The sequence below is a fragment of the Aedes aegypti genome, chromosome 2, assembly GCF_002204515.2.
Source record: "Aedes aegypti strain LVP_AGWG chromosome 2, AaegL5.0 Primary Assembly, whole genome shotgun sequence".
Taxonomy (NCBI): Eukaryota; Metazoa; Arthropoda; class Insecta; order Diptera; family Culicidae; genus Aedes; species Aedes aegypti.
Window position 1 is genome coordinate 442,372,626 of NC_035108.1, and position 20,749 is coordinate 442,393,374.

Here is a 20,749-nt window from a genome sequence, read left to right on the forward strand (position 1 = left end):
GCATAAAGTATCATCATACCTGCCACACGATTTACGAATGCAAAAATGGCAACTTTGGCAAAAAAAGCTCTCAGCTAATAACTGTGGAAGTGCTCATAAGAACACTAAGCTGAGAAGCAAGCTTTGTTCCAGTGAAGACGTAATGCCAAGAAGCAGAAGAATAAGATGTATCATTGCTACAATCCAAAAAGATTCCGTGTAGATCTCCACATAAGTCTCCAAAGTGATAAAGTGATCTTGACGTAGGTTCCCATAAACGTCAAGTCTACAGAGGTCTTCATATTAGTTTTTATAGAGAACTACCACAAAGATACCTACACCGAAGGCTATCGCAGGGGAGATCTTCGTCTTCTTTCTTAATCAGGTTGACTCGAGTGCCAACGACCCGATGCACACGGGACAGAACGGTGACAGCGCGTGGTCGAATCGATGAAAATACTGTTTGAAGCAACCGTGACCTGACAGGAACCGTGTCAGGTGGAAGTTCACTTCGCCATGCTCCTTGTTTACCCAGGTCGACACATTCGGGATGAGTCTGTGGGTCCACCTACCTTTCTCAGAGGCATCCCATTCTTGCTGCCACTTGACCAGCGAGCCGATCCTCACCAATTTCCTCACTTGTCTAGTGCCTCTCCACTGATAACACTCGATGTCTTCTCACAGGGTGATACAAATCAGAATCATCCCGGTGATCACACATATTGCCTCCGTCAATATTGTTCTGTATGCGTTTGCTACTCTCATGACCATCAGCCGAAACGTGCCGTTAAGCTTGTCCCGATTACGCTTGGCTTGCTGTGCTCCACTCCAAGCCGGAACTCCATGTCTCAGTATCGACGATGATACGCTAGCCAGAAGACGCCTCCTACTGCTTCTCGGACCGTGAGCGTTCGGCATGATCCTTGTAAGTGTGTTGGTCGCCTTTGCCGCCTTCTCACACGTATTGTCCACGTGGCTGTTGAAGTTTAGCCGATCGTCTATCATCACGCCTAGGTGTCTAAGTGATCGCTGTGATGGTATGACATGTCCCCCGACGACAATCTCAGCGTGTTGAACCGCTTTGCGATTGCTGACTAGTATCACCTTTGTTTAGTGGTGGGCTATCTTCTGCTTGATTTCATTCATCCAGTTCTCGATCGTACCCATTGCTTCCGTGGCTAGCACTTACTCTTCCTCCAGCGTTTCGCCTATTACTGTTTCTGTCAGCAAAGCCGACGATCTCCACACCCGTGGGTAACTCTAGTGATAGGACCCCGTCGTAAATCCCATACCACAGCGCAGGACCCGGTATGGACCCTTGCGAAACTCCCGCCGTTACTCTTAACTCTTTTCGGTCAGCGTCGATTGCATACACCAACACCCGATTCTCCAAGTAGCTCTGAGAATTCGGCACAAATATTCAAGAACCCGCATTCGATAGAAACCGCTGTGACGATAGCCTCCCAACTGCCCCTATTGAACGCGTTCTTAACATCTACAGTAACCAACTTCGATGCTTTCGCCGCTACTACAAGCTCGCTATCGAAGACCTGAAGGTCGTCGGCGTTTGCTTCTTCCTCGTCGACATACGGTTTAGGTAGCCACGGTGTCAGATCATGCGTTGGGAAGAGACCCTCAGCTTTTCAGCACACGTTTCAACCGGCATTGATGAACCCTTAACTTTCGCCATAACCACCAGGAGTTGGCGTCAGCTGTTCTGCGTAGCTCCTTGTAGCGCTCAAACTTGCTTAGCGTTATCTCGCATTTGAAGGCATCTCTGGCTGCTTGGAATACGACCTTTCGATCCTCCTTGACTTTTACGTTCCTTGCTCTCTGGTAACGTCTATTGACTTTTAGGCAAGCAGCACGGAGGGCGTTGAGTGCCTTGTTTCACCAGTACGCGGGACGTCGATCGTTTGCTTGTATCACATGCCCTTGCCATCGCTGTTGTCAGCCCTTCCGCATCCAAGTTCAGATCATCGCTGTCGGTGCGAAGTGCCTCAACGAAGAGATCTTTTTTTTTTCCTTCTAAGCAATGGGGGGATAATCTGCTCAACAGACTCCGGACCGAGGTCCGGGAGTGTGGGGTTGGGGACCATTTACTACGTACAAGCAGTGAACAGGACTACACCCCCGACCCACTAAACCATTTCCATTGCCGCCAAACCCTTCGTCTCTCCGGGACCACCAAGAAGGCATTGCTTCGGAGAGGGGCTATTGCACATCGCATCCTCCAGGTTAGCTGCGTAGCCATGCAGCAACGAACATCGATGACACGCTTTGGGGGGTCCACCAAGGTAGCATGCTGGGGCATTGCCAGCTTCCCGGGTGTTCCTCACCTCCCGTTGTCCGCTGAAAGCGGGCAGGGTCGACCACTAAGCCATCGCCCAGCTGCACCGCAGGTATCAAGAACTGATACTGCGGGCTTCGCAATTTGACCTACTGAAAGCTCAGGCCCTATCAGCTAGCACCAGCTGGGATTGCTGACGAAGGGGCCTCCACCTGCCCCGAACAACCAGAGGCTCGTATCCACCCAGTAGGCCGGCGCCACGACAGCAGCGCTACCAAGATGTTTTCCCCGCGGCCATTTAATCGCTGTAAGGGTCGATTTCGACCGTAGGGCACCGGTATGACCTACGTAGCCGACTGCGAACCTTTGGACCACCTGTTGATTAGCGTCTGCACTAGTCACTCCTCGAGTCCACACGCCACCTCCTTTGGAGTTCCGAGACGATGTGGGTGATAGCCGATGAAACGGCATTCCAGCCAAACTCGTCTGCACACATCCTCTGGACCAAATTGTCCGGAGTCGTGTCCCGACCGCATGTGGCAAACATGCGGTCACGCATTGTGCGGAAACGCGGGCACACGAACAAAACGTGTTCCGCCGTTTCCTCTAAACCTGCACAAACTGGACATTCGGGAGAACCCGCATGACCGAAACGGTGTAGATACTGTCTAAAGCATCCATGGCCCGAAAGGACCTGTTTTAGGTGGAATGTTAGTTCCCCATGGCGCCTATTGACCCAGATATCTAACCTCGGAATCAACCTGTGAGTCCACACTCCCTTGGTGGAACTGTCCCACGCACGCTGCCATTTGACCATGGAGGCCAGTCTGGCAGTCCTGCGTATGCCTCTTGTGCCGCGCATTTCGAAGCACTCTATGTCTTCCATGATAAGGATACCAATAGGCATCATACCGGTGATGACACAGAGTGCATCGTGTGACACGGTACGGTACGCGCTCGCAACCCTCAGGCACATTAGCCTATAAGTACTCTCTAGCTTGCTACGGTAGTTATCGGTACTCAAAGCCGTGCCCCAAGCCGGGCCACCATACCTCAGTATGGACGAGGCGACACTGGCCAGAAGCTTACGCTTACTGGCGTATACCGCAGAGCTATTGGACATCATCCGGGACAGTGCCACAATAGCTTTGGAGGCTCTCTTGCAGGCATAATCGACATGGCTACCGAAGGTAAGCTTGTCGTCGATCATCACCCCCAAGTGTTTGACGGAGCGCACAGTATTTCGATCGGCCGAAATCGTGAACTTAATTCTGTAGCACCTTTAAACGTGATTTTTTCGGAATGGTGTCTTCGGACGAAAATTTTCTAAAAATATAGCGCATATATTGACGGTAAATGTTAGTTCGCAACTTTGCCACGGGCGGCGCTGCGAAAATATTTTTTTTGAAATGACGATCTTTAAATATGGTGTCTTTGGCAAAGTTGTAGATAATTCAATTACAAACAACTTTGCCAAAGACACCTAGTGTGTATTCAGTCGCATTTCCAAAATACCGGAGTATTTTATGAACGACCCCCTAAAACTAGTTTTTCTCGTATATTTTGAAAATGCGAAGTTTCCGGTAGCAACAATGTTCTACAAAATTGTGTAAACAGTCAAAATGAATCATTCTCTAGAAGACACTATGTTTCTAAAGACCAAGGAAAAGCAGTTATAACCATTTAAGTGCAAAAATCAGCCATTTTGGGGGTCCGTGTATTTATTCGGGTGGCAGCTGGTGGCAGATGAAACCTAGTAGGATTCAAAATACATCATTAGTAGTTGTAAATGTCGATAGTGTCATTAGTATCCACGAGTACCCCTTTTACTTAGAGGAAGTTTCATCAATGACTCTTATTACCCTGAAGTACCTAGTTATATGATGGATAGAGGCCTATGTGACTCCAAACGTCTTCTTTTTCTTCTTCTTGACACATTCTTCATCTTTAAACACACACACACTCAATAGGTTCCAAATACTTTTATGAAGAAAGTTCTCAATTAGTCACAAAATGTCTCGCCATACAACTATTTTTCGCTTGCGTTTTAGCTATTTTTTGTACATAGACACTATAGCAAGTGCAAGCTTTGCAAATTTGGAGAAATATTCTGTTGAGAAAAGACTAAATCATTGAATCACTATTCTGTGAATTAAATCAGTGTTTAAAGGTTAACGCAATTCTTATGGTTGCAACACTCATTTACAAAATGATCAGATATTGAGGCTCTTGCCTGATTTTGGATTTGAATTTGATACATCACTTAATTTGCTACTCACCGCATCGTGCTTGCACGTGTCATAGTGTATATCTCAAGTAAACACTAGCCTGCTAGTTCAACTTTTTGGTCTTTTAGTGCCATTATTCGACCAATTAATCATGTCAGCTGTATAATGCTAGCACGCAGAGCGAATTAAAGTGCTATTTGGTTACTTGCGATGTACGAAAAAACGCAAAAATCTCAAGTGAAAAATAATTGAAGGGCGAGTCATTTCGTAAAGCGTCGTTTCTCGAGATTGAAAACTTTCTGCAAACATGTAGGGTCGGTGTTCCCTTAGTAAACGGTCCCCTATAGTCGCACTAGTGGCTTTTTACGGCCGTTTCGCTGGTAATCGTAGCAAAATAATTTTTGACATGAAGATCAGTAGCTATTTATCTAAGTACCATTGACACACAGCTCGATTTTGTTCAAAAAAATGATCGAAATGAATAGTTTTGCTTAAAATTTTAGCTCCCTTGCACCTATAGTTAACCTATTGTTCCTATAGTAGCACTACTAAGAGAAACTATTTTGTTATTAAACAAAATAGTTGATAAATTAGGAACTTTTTTACATCAATCGAACGCTTTTTATCCACACTTCAAAGGAAAAATATAAAAGTTTTGTAAAAATACGGTTTTGATTTGTGTTTTGCCTATTTCATGAGGCTAGTGCTACTATAGGAACAGAAATTAGGAATAGTGCTACTATAGGCACATGTGTTCCTATAGTGGCACAAGCGATAATAAATACAAAAACATGAGTTTTCGTATGTTTCATAATTTTTCCACAAAGCCAAGATAAAAAGCTTTCAGATAATCTAAAAATAATTCCGCAGACTTTATTTTTCGATTTTATACGAATATTAGTTTTTAGCTATGCGGCTATTGGTACATCGACCCTATTTGAAACCTATTGGTTGTGCGTAATGATGAAGAATGTGACAAGAAGAAGAAAAAGAAGAAGTATGGAGCCACATAGCCCTCTACCCATCATATAACTAAGTACTACAGGGTAATAAGAGTCATTGATGAATCTTCCTCTAAGTAAAAGGGATACTCATGGATACTAATGACACTATCGACATTCACAACTACTAATGATGTATTTTGAATCCTACTAGGTTTCATCTGCCACCAGCTGCCACCCGAATAAATACACGGACCCCAAAAATGACTGATTTTTGCACTTAAATGGTTATAACTGCTTTTCCTTGATCTATAGAAACCTAGTTTTATCTAGAGAATGATTCATTTTGACTGTTTACATAATTTTGTAGAACATTGTTGCTACCGGAAACTTCGTATTTTCAAAATAAACGAGAAAAACTAGTTTTAGGGGGTCGTTCATAAAATACTCCCGTATTTCGGAAATGCGGCTGAATACACACTAGGTGTCTTTGGCAAAGTTGTTTGTAATTGAATTATCTACAACTTTGCCAAAGACACCATATTTAAAGATCGTCATTTCAAAAAAAATATTTTCGCAGCGCCGCCCGTGGCAAAGTTGCGAACTAACATTTACCGTCAATATATGCGCTATATTTTTAGAAAATTTTCGTCCGAAGACACCATTCCGAAAAAATCACGTTTAAAAGTGCTACAGAATTAAGTTCACGATTTCGGCCGATCGAAATACTGTGGAGCGCTTCGAAGTGATTGTGCAGTCGCCTACACTGATCACCGCTTGCTGCACCGACTTTCGGTTGTTGACAACAACAGCCTCAGTTTTGTGGTGAGCCAATTCCAGTTTCTTGGAGCTCATCCACTCCTCCACAATTGCGATTGAGTGGGCTGCAGTCAATTCCACTTCTTCGATCGATTCACCGTAGACCTCCAGCGTAATATCGTCGGCAAAGCCAACGATGACCACACCCGCCGGGAATTTTAATCTCAACACCTCGTCGTACATGACATTCCATAACACCGGACCCAGGATGGAACCTTGCGGGACTTCTGAGGTTATGTGAAAGCACTTCCGACCCATCTCTGTGTCATAGACTAATACCCGATTCTGGAAGTAACTTCCGAGAATCTTGTACAGGTACTCGGGTATCCTCAGACGCAGGAGCGCATCAGCAATAGCCGCCCAACTGGCACTTTTAAATGCGTTCCTTACATCCAGCGTCACTACTGCGCAGTAGCGAATACCCCTTCTCTTACGCTGGAGTGCTGTCTCAGCGGTTTTCTTAACCGTCAGAATAGCGTCTACGGTGGACCTCCCTTTCCGGAAGCCAAACTGGTTGCTTGAGAGAACATTTACACCCTCGGTGTACCTCGACAGTCTGTTGAGGATGATCTTCTCGAGCACTTTCCCCACCGTGTCAATCAAGCATATTGGCCTATACGCCGACGGGTCACCGGGTGGTTTCCCCGCCTTTGGCAATAGTACCAGGCTCTGCCTCTTCCACGCATCTGGAAATACTCCCTCGTCCAGGCATATCTGCAAAGCAGATCTAAACATACCGGGAGCCTCCAAGATTGCGACTTTGAGGGCCAGGTTTGGAACTCCGTCCGGACCTGGTGCCTTCCCCATGCTTAGGGATTTTTCAATCCCTACAAGTTCCTCATCGGTTACTCTATCCTCATCGCCAGCCCCAATCCCCGGCTGTCCTACAAAAGGAGGCCATGGGCTAGGGTTGTGGCGCGGGAAGAGCCCCTCGATGATCCCCTCCAGCATCTGTGGAGATTGCTCCGTAGGAGCAATTGCACCTCTTGTCTTCGCCATAACGATCCTGTAGGCATCACCCCACGGGTTCGCGTTGGCACTCTGACAGAGTCCCTCGAAGCAGGCCTCTTTGCTTGCCCTTATCTCGGACTTCAGCGCGACTTTGGCGAAGAGATCTGTGGCGAAACCTTCGTCTTCCACTACCGGACGCCAATTGTGTTCCTCTGCATTGCCGCAGTGTTTCGTTGGCCAATCCTGTAGCGTATCGCCTGGTGATCGCTATGGGAGTACTCTTCGCTTACCCTCCAGTGATGGGCTGCAAAATATTAGATCGATGATCGACTCCCGTCCGTCCTTCAGAAATATTCCTTCGTTGCACAATCGTCCGCTACAGCTTCCAGTAGGTTGTAACCCTGTTAACTCACTCTACGGCCCATGCATTGAAGTCACTTCCAATCAGCAGTGGTGTTCGACCAACTAGCTCGTCGGTCAACTACTCCAACATTCGACTTAATTCTTCGAGCGTCCATCTTGGAGGCGCGTAGCAGCTGCAAAAGTAGTTTCCGTCTATTTTGGCGATAACGAGCCCTGTGTTTGAGCAGGCAACCACATCCTGGATAAGAAACCTACCCGTAACTTGTATCGCCGCTGCGCCTCTGCTATCCACAACCCAATTAATTAAGGTTGATCTGCGTTACCTCCGTCACTGTTGGGCTGCGATCGGCTTTTGGTTCACACAGCAATTGAAGCTGCCCGTAGAATGGGTGTTTCTTTCCTCCGGTAAGCAGAGCAAACACCTTGGTTGATTCTAGCAGTCTTTTCCAAAGTGACCTCTTTCTCCACATTTCCTACATAGTTCGGTTCTGTACGGATCCTTGCAGCTCGCCGCCGGGTGTCCGAAGGCCTTACACTTGACCACAATTCTCATCTTGCCCTTCACCACCGGAATGTTCGCCGTGTCAACTGAATCGTCGTTGACAGTGTGCCGTTGTACGACTTCCTCAGACGGATTGCCATGGGCTCCTCTCCAAGACTGTATTGCTTACGCAGCTCCTCACGCACCTCATCCACGGTTGTTATCTCGTTCAGATATCTGCACTCCACAACTGTTTCCTGAGTAAGTGTTCTAACGTACGCCTCGTTCGCCGATTTCGTGACTAGCTCCTGATAGGCCGAGCTCTTGATCGCTGGGTCATTCTTGAGCTCTTTCTGGGTGCGCCGCGTTCTAACCACGTTTTCCCCCATGTCCTTCGGGTTCGGATCGTCTTTAACTTATCGAAGGATATCTGCGTACGTTGTTTAATCGTTTGCCTTAACAATTATGGCATCCCCTTTCGACCACTCACGCTGCGGGCGCTCGCTTTCTTCTTCCTGTCCTTTCTCCACCTTCTCTTTCTGTTTTCTTCTTTATCTTTGGCGAATCCCTAATCCTCCTTGTAGTTCTTATGTCTTATAGATTCTCCGTGGTATGCACCGGCTTTCGTGGCCCCTTACCGCTTTCCTGGAAAGCGCTCGCGTCTTCGACTCCTGCTGTGTTGAACTCCATTGACTATGCTGACAGTCTAATGCTGATTCTAATGCGCTCCTGGTGATTTAAAGTATTTTGAAAGCGGTACGGGTCGCTTATACGGAGACGTGCTTGTGGACCTGTAGATTTTTGTAGCAATTCAATAGAGCCCTGCATTGAACCCGCGTCACGTCCTAGGCAACCTCCCCTTGGGCTGGCTGGAAACCGGTAAACCGGATCCAGGCCCCGGTCAAGCCAACTGGTGGTTCTACATTGGCGCTAGGGAACAAGTCCCTAGCTTCTACCGTACACACTGTGAACCTCTACAGAGATGTATCAATGACCACATACATCTTCACATCACTATAAAATCCACAGTGGTTTCCATATAAGGTACCGTGGGGTAAGTGGATACAGAAAAATCAATAGTCAACTTCATTATTATGTACAGCTTACGTAAATAATGTAATTCAAACTTTTTTCTGTGGATAACAAATGAAGGGCTTGTTTACTTCAAATCGTCATTTATTTAGATTTTTCTGATTTTTATTTATTGAGTACGAGGGACTTGAAAATTTCCGCCAAATAATCCACTTACTCCACCATGGTGGGGTAAGTGGATCATCACTAAAAAAGATCTATTCTCAAAGCATATATGGTGTAATTATGTATAGGGGAACATGGTCCAATTCGGACCTAGTAACAGTTTTTTGGCCATATCTTTTTAGTACGATAAATGGCATGAAAAGTTTTATGTTTGCGTAAAAGCCTGATTCAGTGCGCACACTTTTCTCTCAGAAAGTTTTGTGATATCTTCTAATAGGACATGACTAGAGATGTTTGAACAAAATTCTTCAGAAGGTCCGAATTGGACCAACACTGTTCCAATTCGGACCCCCCATGTTCTAAATAGGACCACGTTATATTTTATGGGGTTTTGCTTAGGTAGTAATAAAATATAACTCTGATTTGTGTGGTATCATGCTTTTTGAACTTCTCCTGTAAACGGAAGCTCAAAAAAATAAACTGAATGCACGTCAAATTTCAATTGAATTAGAGTCAAAACTAGCTCAAGTAAAATGTGGATTTTATTAAAAAAAAGAGGTGATATCCGAAACTGGTAAAAAAATTGGTATTGTGTATGGGATACTGAAGCAGACAGCATCGAATCTGGAAACATAAAGTTGGAGAAGTTTAGACTTAAATTTAGGAGTCAAAGTATGCTATATTGAAGGAACTGCGCATTCCATCGAGCAAGGGAACAAAAACACAGAGAATCACGTAAGGAAGAGTTGACTGTATTGTTCTCAGCACTCGTAAACGTGTTTTGTAACGTATTGTCATACTATTTTGGATACAGCTTGGCTGTGGTATTCATAAAGATACTCTCTAAGTAGATGATTTATTATTTTCTCTATTTTTCAGTGGTCTACCGTATTTCTTATTTTTCCGAATACTTTTTTTGACCACAAAAGAAACAAAGACACCATCGATCAATATTGCAACTTCTATGATTTTCTACCAAGTCGAAGAAACTCTCACGTGATGGAGCTCTTGGAATAGGCTGTATTCTCGTTGGAATTCGAGAGGTCCGTATTGAACCATATCAAAAGGTCCGGTTTGGACCAACACACATTTTGTGATTTACAAACTAGTTGAGCACAAACAGTGCATAGATATTTCAAAACCATATGGTCAGGTGAAAGTTTAGGCTGAGGGGGTTCGATTATAAGATAACACAGAAAAATTGAAGTATTATTGTCGCTTACAGAAGCTTGGAAAAAGTGCTAACCGACAGTACACTAGACCACTTCAAAACAACAAACTAATATAAAAAGCAAACGAAATAACTAAAATGGGTCAAATTTATTGTGTTATATCCCAGCCAGACGGTGAGTAGAAAAACAGTATACACGATCTTTACAGTAGCGGCTGTATGAAGAAATGATTGATGGTCCGAATTAGAACAGGGTCCGAATTGGACCAGGTTCCCCTACTAAGAATGATATTGCTCTTATTTTTGTTATTAGTGCTAGTTATGTCATGTTTTGATACTTTAAAAATTAAAAAGTGTCTTCATTTTATTATTGAAAATATTAATACATTAGTTCACACAAGTTCATACTTATTCAAACAAAAAAAAAAACATTGTGGCTAGAATTATTTGGATAAAATTCTTCTATACATTTACAAAAGTTAAACTGAAGAATTGAAGAATTATTCCTAACGAAGTTTTTGAAAAACACTGGTCTTTTAAAAATATTAGTTACATCTATTTTTGTGTAACAAACTGAAATCTTCTTTTTCTATTTATGAATGTATTTCTATCATCTGTTTAGAACCATTTAGATGGTCAAATGAGGTAAGATAATATGTTTTCAATTGGAAAAGTTGTATATTTTGCTCTTTTGCAACTCTGCTTTATTAAACCACGAAAAGTTTTGTTTGAGTTTTGCAATATTCGTTCTTTTATATTTCCTTGTACCAGAAATATTAAAATAAATTGTAGGTGTACTAATTCAAATTTTCTATAGTCAATTAGACAAATTTAAGCTAGTAATGAACAAATGTAAAAACAAAACAATATTTGCGAGTATTTAAACTTATTCAAATTATCGTAAGCAGTCTGCCAATAAATGATAATAATACTTGATCCACTTACCCCACCCCATTAAAAAGTGGGGGTAAGTGTACCATGTCCAAAATATCTCTATTTATATATAAAAATCACATATTTTTCATTGTGATTCATTCAATTAGAACTGAAATGTTCACCATGCGTTGAAAAAACTAGTAGAATTTTATTTAAGGCAAAGACACAATGGATTTTTGATTGACGGAAAACAATTTTGAAATTAATTGATTTTTACAGCCAACAAGTTTGCTTGTGTTAGTGTACGTATAGTACCAGTTTTACATTAGTATCAGTGTGAACGTAAGAACATAGCCTAAAACGATGCAATGGTGCGAAAACATTCAACATATCCAAGTATTTATGCTCAATATGGACAAATGATCCACTTATCTCACTGATACACTTCCCCCACTGTACCTTACATATCCACTGAGATCTTCAAAGTAATCTTCTTACAGGTCTACACAAAATTGGGATTTTTGCAGATAATAAGTAAATCCTCACTTGGACCAACATTAGTACAAATCCACTATGGTCGAATACGTTTCAACTTGTAATTCCAATTTTGTCTGAAAAGCAGATATACATTTCCTACCTTCTTATACAAACCCTAGTGACTCATATCTTCGAAGTAACAGTGCTCGTTTCCTCTTTTATTTTTCCGGAATGCATATATCTACCTGCATTTGACCATAATCAATCGCGAAATATCGCACATTTCACACTCCAGATCAATTGTCTCGTCGTGCGATCGTTCAACCGATTGGTGTAAATTGATGAGATAAATTTACTCACCGCCGTTTTCCGCGACAAACCTCTCAGACAGACAAACAGCCCCCCCCCTTATTTTATTAACACCCCCGAGAGCTGGCAGCTCTCGTTCAACAAAACGAGGGTAAATATTTGCTCACACTAAATTTGGTAAACAACAACAAATGTAAAAAATCGAATCCCACAATCAGCTCGCGACGATCTCTCGGCTTAATTGATCATCGAACGAAACCGAACAATATACAATGCGAACCGAACCGCGAAGTCGGAAACGCAAATATATGATCGCAACAACGTGGTGCACTCGGGGGTGACTTTTGCTTATCGCCCTCCGACTTGACACCCGCCCGGGATCAGGGTCCTTTTGAAGTGCAAACAATAAATATTGGTATTAATAATAATGGCCAATCCGAAAATGGTGTGCCGGGGTGAAAGGTTCCTTGGCTGTCGTTTTGGGCAATTGTTCTGTTGCTGCTGCAGCTGAAGTAAAATTTATTGGACTCGTATTCAACCAGTTATCGACCGGCGTCCTGTTTTGAAAACAAATACATTAAAAAATTGAAAATATAATAAAAGTATATTTATTCATGAATTTTTACTATTTAACAATTATTTACTTCTTTACTTAATTAAATGTCCATAAAATTTAGGTGTATCCAAATTTAGACAGTTATCAACATTTCGACCTTCTTTTTTGTTACTATTTTCTACTTCCCTATTGTTTGACTAAAACAAAAATAAATTCGTTTTCCCTAAAATTTGGGTGTTAATGGGTTACCCATTGGAATTCTACCTAAAGTTTTCCTCCATTTCTTTACTTTCAGATTGCGTCAGGACAGCGAACTGCTCCTGTCCCGAAACTGGTCCCAGCAGGACCTGCAGCAGCTGTCCTCGTCCAGCAACAGCATCGCGGACAACAACAGCTCGGAGAGCACATCGTCGACGGAGACGCTCAAGTGGCTGGGTTCGATGAGCGACGTTTCGGAGGCAAGCCATGCCACCAGTATGTCCGCCCTGTCCAGTGCCGGTAAGTGAAAGAGCCATACATTTTAACAGCTTTTATTGAAATCTTTTGGATTCTTAAGTATTTATTTTTTCATTGACGTTTTCGAATTTTTAATAGTTTGGTTTCAGTTTTTTAATGGAAAAAATTGAGTTATTTGAAATTTTAAACTTTTAGTACTTTTTTTTTTTTTAATTTTTTTGAGTCTTTATTGTCATTTTTTTTATAAATGTAGATTTATTTTTCATTGCTAGTTTCCAACGTATCATTGCTTTTTTATATCTTAGTAAATAAATGAAAATCCGAATTCAGTACTATAGCATTGTATTCCATTAGAGTTTGTATCCTTTGAAAGATACCTGTATTTCGACTTAGGCCGTCTTCAGTGTATTTCTTAGATTTTTTTTTTTTTAATTTGTTCATTGCTAAAACTGTCCAAACTATTGCTTATGTCTTATTATATTATTGGCTATCATTTGATAAAACAAAGAGTACTATTCCCCTTTTTATAATGCTTGTCGATTCGACAGCCATTACTTTTACTTTCTGTATCAGTTCGAGGGCGATTCGATGATCGTGAGAATTCGAAACCGACACCAGCGACTTTGGTGCGTCGTAGGTGCATAATCATCGATCGAGGTGTGCTAATTGACGCCGCCACGTTGACGATAGCTGATTGCCCACGCAGATTTTGCTCTCCAACAACGGGTCAAATTAGTCCAATCAGTTGCGCACAATTGGGTGGACAGTTCATTACGTTATGGCGGCGATTGGACGGTGGATTGTAGCTTGTCACCTGGGAAGACCACACACATGTGGACTGAGTTGATCGTCGTCGTCGGGTTTTGCACTGGTTTTCAAGAGGGAATGATGCTGTGGATGTTGCATCAGTGACGTAGTTAGGGGTGCTCAAAGAATTACAATATTGTCTTACAAAGTCATACTAAATTCTAGTAAGATATTATAAAAAATGTGAAGCTCAAATCGAAATTCCTCAGGATTTTCCAGAAAATATATGTTTTATCATCAGGAATATTATAATGTTACAACCAGAATATCACCAGATATTCGCAAATGTTCTCTTTAGGTATATATGATAGATCTTGAAAGGAATGACATTCTATAATATATTATGATTCATCAATAACACAACGTAACAAAAATGACATTTTTGCGTGTCTCAAGGATAATTTGATGTGTCTTTAGTAGATTTGGGATTGTTGTATCTGATGCCGTTCTAAGAAATGTTCCAGCACGTCACAATTTTTAGCTACAGGTCAACAAAGTTGTATTAAACACTATTTTCAATGATGTTTACATGATATGTTAAGTATGATTTATCAAAGTTTTCTGTGATCATTTTTTGTGAAATGTGCAAAATATGAATAAAATATTCGTTTCAGACCTAATATTTGGTTGAAATTGCACGATATAATTTGGATTAAATCAATTTTTTCAACGTGCTTGCAGTCTTCATACAAAATCTTCGTTTCTATTACATGGAAAAATACAATACTTTTCTAAACCACCAAAAAATGGCTTTGAGCTTAGAAAGTTTTATGCACTTTGTTTATATGAATTATTATACACATTAAGTTTGCATTATGTGGCAAATTAAGCAAAAAAACTTGCCATACAAGCAGACAAACTTGCATGCAAGTTGGCTCAAATAGTCAAATATTACATTTTCAACAGCCAATATCTCAAAAACTAGACGATATTTTTGAAACGGCAATGGATTCAACAACCCTTTTTTAAGTAAATAGCGGTTTTTTGGTGCTTGAGACAAAAACGTGTTCCGCAGTGTAAGCTACCCTTAGAAATGTGAAAATTACCTAGAATATACACAAAGGAACCCCCAGATGAAATCTACCAATTTTTTCATGAATTTCCTCGCCAATTAATCCACCTTATTTACGCGTGGAATCTACTAAATTGTTTGCAAAGGATTCCAGCAATACCCTCTTAAGCTCTCTCAAAGAGTTGCAATTGATAGGTGGATAGGGATGAATTTATCAAGAGTCTTAATTACAAGAATACACCTACTCGCTATCTGGTTATCCTAGCTAGATGCAAAAATATTGAAAATCCAAAAAAATCGTTTTTTTATTTTCAAATATTTTAGTTTTTAATTGTGATAACTTTCTACCTAATTATGTTCACAGTATTTTTTTTTGTAGAAGTGAGTAGGGTTCTTCTTCTTCTTCTTCTTCTTCTTGGCATTAACATCCTCACTGGGACAGAGCCGGCTTCTCAGCTTAGTGTTCTTATGAGCACTTCCACAGTTATTAACTGAGAGCATTCTCTGCCAAAGTTGCCATTTTCACATTCGTATATCGTGTGGCAGGTACGATGATACTTTATGCCCAGGGAAGTCAAGGAAATTTCCATTACGAAAAGATCCTGGACCGGCTGGGAATCGAACCTAGACACCTTCAGCATGGCTTTGCTTTGTAGCCGCTGACTCTAACCACTCGGCTATGGAAGGCCCCTAATACCTATAATCTTAACTATTGAAGATGAAAAACTCAAACTACTCTTTCTGGGAGCTAATTCATTTATCAGTGTTTTTACGGTGGTAGGTCATTTGGCATAAAGTCGTTTGACATAATGGTCTTTTGGCATGATAGTCGTTTGGCATAATGAGTCTGAAACCAAGAATTTCTCAATTTTTCGTTTTTACGTTTCTAATGAATCTTTCTGATGACATCAGGCTTGTTTTGGAGTCAATGAATACAAAATAACACTTTATTCAACAATCATTCGCTCTTGAATAAGTTTAAGAATATCATTAAAGTAATTGCCAATAGCATTTTATTATTTATCCAGAAATTATCCTTCTTTCAAATATTAATTCTTCTTTTGAGTTTGGCTATTAGAACAAATTTTTCCACTGAAGATTTTTATATATTTAGCACAAATTTACCCTTCCTTTGACTGTTCTATTTTTTTCTAAATATGATGTAACCATAATAATAGGTATGAAAAATGTTGATTTAAAATAAAAAAAAATTCTCCTTTTATGCATAGGCTGTTCTTTCGAGCTATATTTTTTAAGTATATTTTTTTTGATTCCAACTGACAAAAAAGCGGCAATAGATAACATTGATCAGCTCAAATTATCAGCGAAAAAAAATCAATTACTGCAGTTACTTCAATGGGTTGTGTTACTTTTTTCTGAGTGCCAGTTCCCCGAATATCCCGTTTCCCGACTAGCCCACTTCCCCGAAAAGTTTTTAGCACTCATAATTGTCGTAACTTTATACATTTGGTGGTGAACGAACTGGCCATCTAATATGCACCCTTCTTTATTTAATTGGCGGATTCAGGAGCAAATAAATATCTAACAAATATCAAAATTGAAAACGCAGTTTTCTCTTTTAAAATAAATAAATCGAATAAGATAAAAACAAACAGATTATTTATATATCGCTGTGTGTTTCTATTTTTCTCGATTTGTTGGTTTTTAAAGGGAAAACTGCCTTTTCAGTGTTTACAGTTGGACGATTTATGCTTAGACCTTAATACTGGTGAAATTATTTAAAAAAAAGCATGAATTGTAGAAGAAATTTAACAATGAGCTTTGGGAGCAGTCTGAAACATGCTTCTCAAAAAAAAGACTTTTGTTTTCAGGATTTCTGAGAAATATTTTAAAAAAAGTTGTTAGGTTTTAGGGGATAAATTTCTTAACGAAAACGCCTAATGTGTTTGCCTAATAAATATGCTTAACAAATATTCCGGGGAATTCCTGTACTATAATTTAAAATTTTTATATGAATCACTTAAACTTCTTAACACATTTTTTGGGGCACTTCCTGTCAATAAGTAAATTATATTGAGAACTTATTTAAATAGGGACCACAGGCGTCAAATTCAGAAAATTTTTGGAGAGCTATAGCTTACCATTCGATATCGCGGAAAAAAAAAGTTTGAGATTTAATTTAGTTTTAATTTTCGTTTTTGACAATTGTATTTATGATGTATTTTTGTCTCAACGAATGCACATTTATCTTGGAAAGCAATCATATTTTGTTCGACTCCGCAATGTTTATCTCAACTGACGTAGTAGTGGGGTAGATCATGTATTTTGGACTTGTCAAGGATATGTCTGGAAACGGCGATTGATTTTCTGCATAAGCTATTAATACATTATTACACAATGTTACGTATATTCTCAAAGTCTTACTGTGCTTTGAGTCTCTAAGGCAAAACAACTTATAGATTACAGCAATAGATTTCACAATCATTACAGCAATTGATTACAAAATAACGTTTTTAATTTGCTTGTTTGTTATATATTTCAAACATCAAATATACATTATGGACACCTTCATATGAATATAATTTAGACAGGGTGTTAAATTCATAAAAATGACGGTAATATGATAAAGTTTTGAAATTTTACATGTAACGTATGAATTTTTCCGCTTATCGGATGTGTATTTTAGTGATAATCAATAATTTCACTTAATTCAAGCAAATATCATCAGATCCACAAAAAATATTTGTGTTCAGTCAAGGATAACAAACTGGTGAGCTCGTTTCATGCTTATGATTACATATTTGTTTCGAGATAACGTTACGTTTTTTATTTTTACCACAAACTATGGATAGTTCGTCACTATCAGTGTCAGCATAAAGCCTTATTCTGTTTTAAATAATTTTTATATACATATACCAAAAATTACCTTTAATACATTCTATATATAAGTCAATGTACTGCAGGGTTACGTTTTCTAAGAGATAACCTATACGGTTTCTTTTATAACATTTTCATGACTTTTTCACTAATTAATATAGAACTGCAATAAATTTAGAAAATTGATTAGGGTTTTTAACTTATTTTCCAAAATTCTATCATTATGTTTTTTTTTAGAAAATTTGGATGGTTTTTTACTTTAAGTTTCGGCATAAACTCTTATTCTTGAACTGGCATAGACGCAGTTGTATATACGGTCTACTTTGGGAGCCTAATGCATCATCAAATCTACTCCCCCTTCCCCTCATTGGTCTCCAGAAGATCACCAGCACTTATGAGCCAGTTCGCGAGAGCCGCAACCCCTTCTTGTATTGATGTTCTTCGATCAGGCTGAAATTTTCAGGGATTGTTCTTCTATATAAAAGATGATGTTTTGCAAAATATTAGATTTTTATATTAGGGGGAAGTGGGACAAAATGACCCCCAATGATTTCATGTCACTAAACATGCAAAATCACAAAAACTGATATAACTATAGTAAAACTGCACGGATTACGTTGAAACTTGGCTTGATTACTCTACGTTATATAAACTTTGAGATTGGCATGGTATATGAATTTTAAAAGTACTTCAAATCGAGAAAAATGAGTTTTTCATAAAAAAAATAGTGATTTTCAAATCGATTTTTTTCTTACCAACCGAACTAGGTCAAAGAACTAAATATGACGTTTTGTAGGGTAACTCATGGGCTTTCATTTGAGGTGTAATCCAGATATGCCGTTTCAAAAATTTTCGAAAAAAATTTTTTTTTCGGGGTAGTGTTTGAACTTGAGCTATTTTGCGAGTACCGCAACCGCCTTAAGTCTAGAGAGGTTGTATTGATGTTCTCCGATCGAGCTGAAATTTACAGGAGTTGTTTTCCTATATAAAAGAAGATATTCCGCAAAATTTCAGATTTTTTTATTAGGGAAAAGTGGTACAAAATAACCACTAATGATTTAATATATAAAAACATACAAAATCAATGAAAGTGATATATTAGCAATAGTAAAAATGCACGAATTTGCATGAAATTTGGCATGTTTAATTAACGTTATATGCTTAGCTTAGCTTAGCTTAGCTTAGACTGACTACACATATCAATGGTTGCTATTCCGTGATTGACCGAAGTCAGTGAAAATGCACAAAGAATCAACTAGAAGTTCGGCTCGGATTGGCCATAATCTTCTTCAATGTGCATAATTCAGTGCCTCTATTTATACAGGGTCAATAACGGCGCCGGCCACGTCCTTGCAGTCAGGTGGGATTGGGGGAAGGAATGTTAGTGTGTAACCTTTGCTATTTGGAGACCGTGTTTGCCTCTGCATCTCCACAAAGGTTACTGGGAGGGATTTTTGTTAATGGGAAGGATCGTTGGGTCACAGGATTCACTTTGATAAGTGATTAGACCATGATAAATAATGATTTGTGAGATATATACATGCTTATATGTAAATATAATATTTTAATTTGATATGAACAACTTCTCTGTAGAGGAAAATTAAGCCGATACTTGAGGTGACGAACCATTCAAAGTTTGTTGAAAAAATACCTAAATGTAACATTCCTACAGCTATCAGGACGAAAGCATGATTTACTTATTTGAAAAGAAACACAAAACTCGAATGGTTGGAACATCATAGAACACTCTTATTCTTATGCCAACACTTACAGTGAAGAACCATCCAAAGTTTGTTGAATAAAGTGACCTTTCGCAAGTCTACACTTGTAGTGTCGAACCACTCAAAGTTTTTTTTAATTACAAAAATAAAGGTAAAAAAGGGGTGTTCTGAAAATAAAAAAATGTTAAACATTAATAATTAATAAATCAGAGTTTGTGTCGATACTCACAGTGACAAACCATTCATAGTTTGTTGAAAAATCATATTTACGTCCCACAATTGTAACGATTAAATGTGCAGTCATACATATTTTATAGATTAGAAATCATGAAACGAGCTCACCAATTGATCCTTGACTGAGCACCAAGTTATCCTTGACTGAGCAGCCACAATCCACTCTCAGCTTCACTCAAGAAAAAAAATTGTGCACAGTTACCAGCAAAATCCATCTGCGTCAACTCGGGAGTTGGCGAAACTGCTGGATTATCCCAAAAGTATCGTGGCGCGAGTGATAAAAAAGTTCAAGGAAACTCTAACAACTGCTCGCAAGGTGCAAGTTAAGCGTCGGAGTGGAACCGTTGATCGCCAGCTGCAGGTGAAGGTCTTTCGGATGATCAAGAGTAATCCCAACATCTCGGATTACGACTTGGCGAAAAAAACTGAATGCCGACCGTTGTACCGTGCGGCGAATCCGTCTCCGAGGAGGCTATAAATGTTACAAGGCAAGTAAACAGCCCAACCGAAGTCTTAAACAGCAAACAGTGGCCAGAACTCGGGCCCGTAAGTTGTACGACCAAGTACTCACGAAACTCGATGGATGTCTTTTGATCGATGATGAAACATACGTGAAAGCCGATTTTCAACAAATCCCGGGGCTCAAGTTCTACAAGGCTCCTGCTCGTGGCAAAGTTCTTGCACGATTCAAGCTTGTTTTCGCGGATAAGTTCGCAAAAAAGTTCATGATTTGGCATGGTATTTGTTCCTGTGGGAAGAAAACCAGTGTTTTTGTAACAGATAAAACAATGAACTCGGAAGTGTAAAAGAGGGAGTGCCTCCAGAAACGGATTTTGCCCTTCATTAGGTCCCATGATGGTCCAGTAACGTTTTGGCCAGATCTAGCCAGCTGCCATTACAGCAAGGATGTGCTACAATGGTACAAAGATAATGGGGTCCAGTTCATCCCAAATGAGAAGAATCCACCCAATTGTCCTCAGTTCCGCCCAATAGAGTAGTATTGGGCGATAGTTAAGCGGAAACTCAAGATGAAAGGTGCAGTC

At 40.0% G+C, this 20,749-nt stretch overlaps 1 protein-coding gene across 1 annotated transcript in view; it reads left to right on the forward strand.

Annotated features, from left to right (window-relative positions):
* LOC5572054 (protein Shroom) overlaps positions 1-20,749 on the forward strand; it is an 808,873-nt gene that overhangs the window by 414,559 nt on the left and 373,565 nt on the right. The window contains exon 4 of the mRNA XM_021847884.1: positions 12,934-13,136. Coding sequence (XP_021703576.1) covers positions 12,934-13,136 — 203 coding nt within the window. The remainder of the gene's footprint in view (positions 1-12,933; positions 13,137-20,749) is intronic.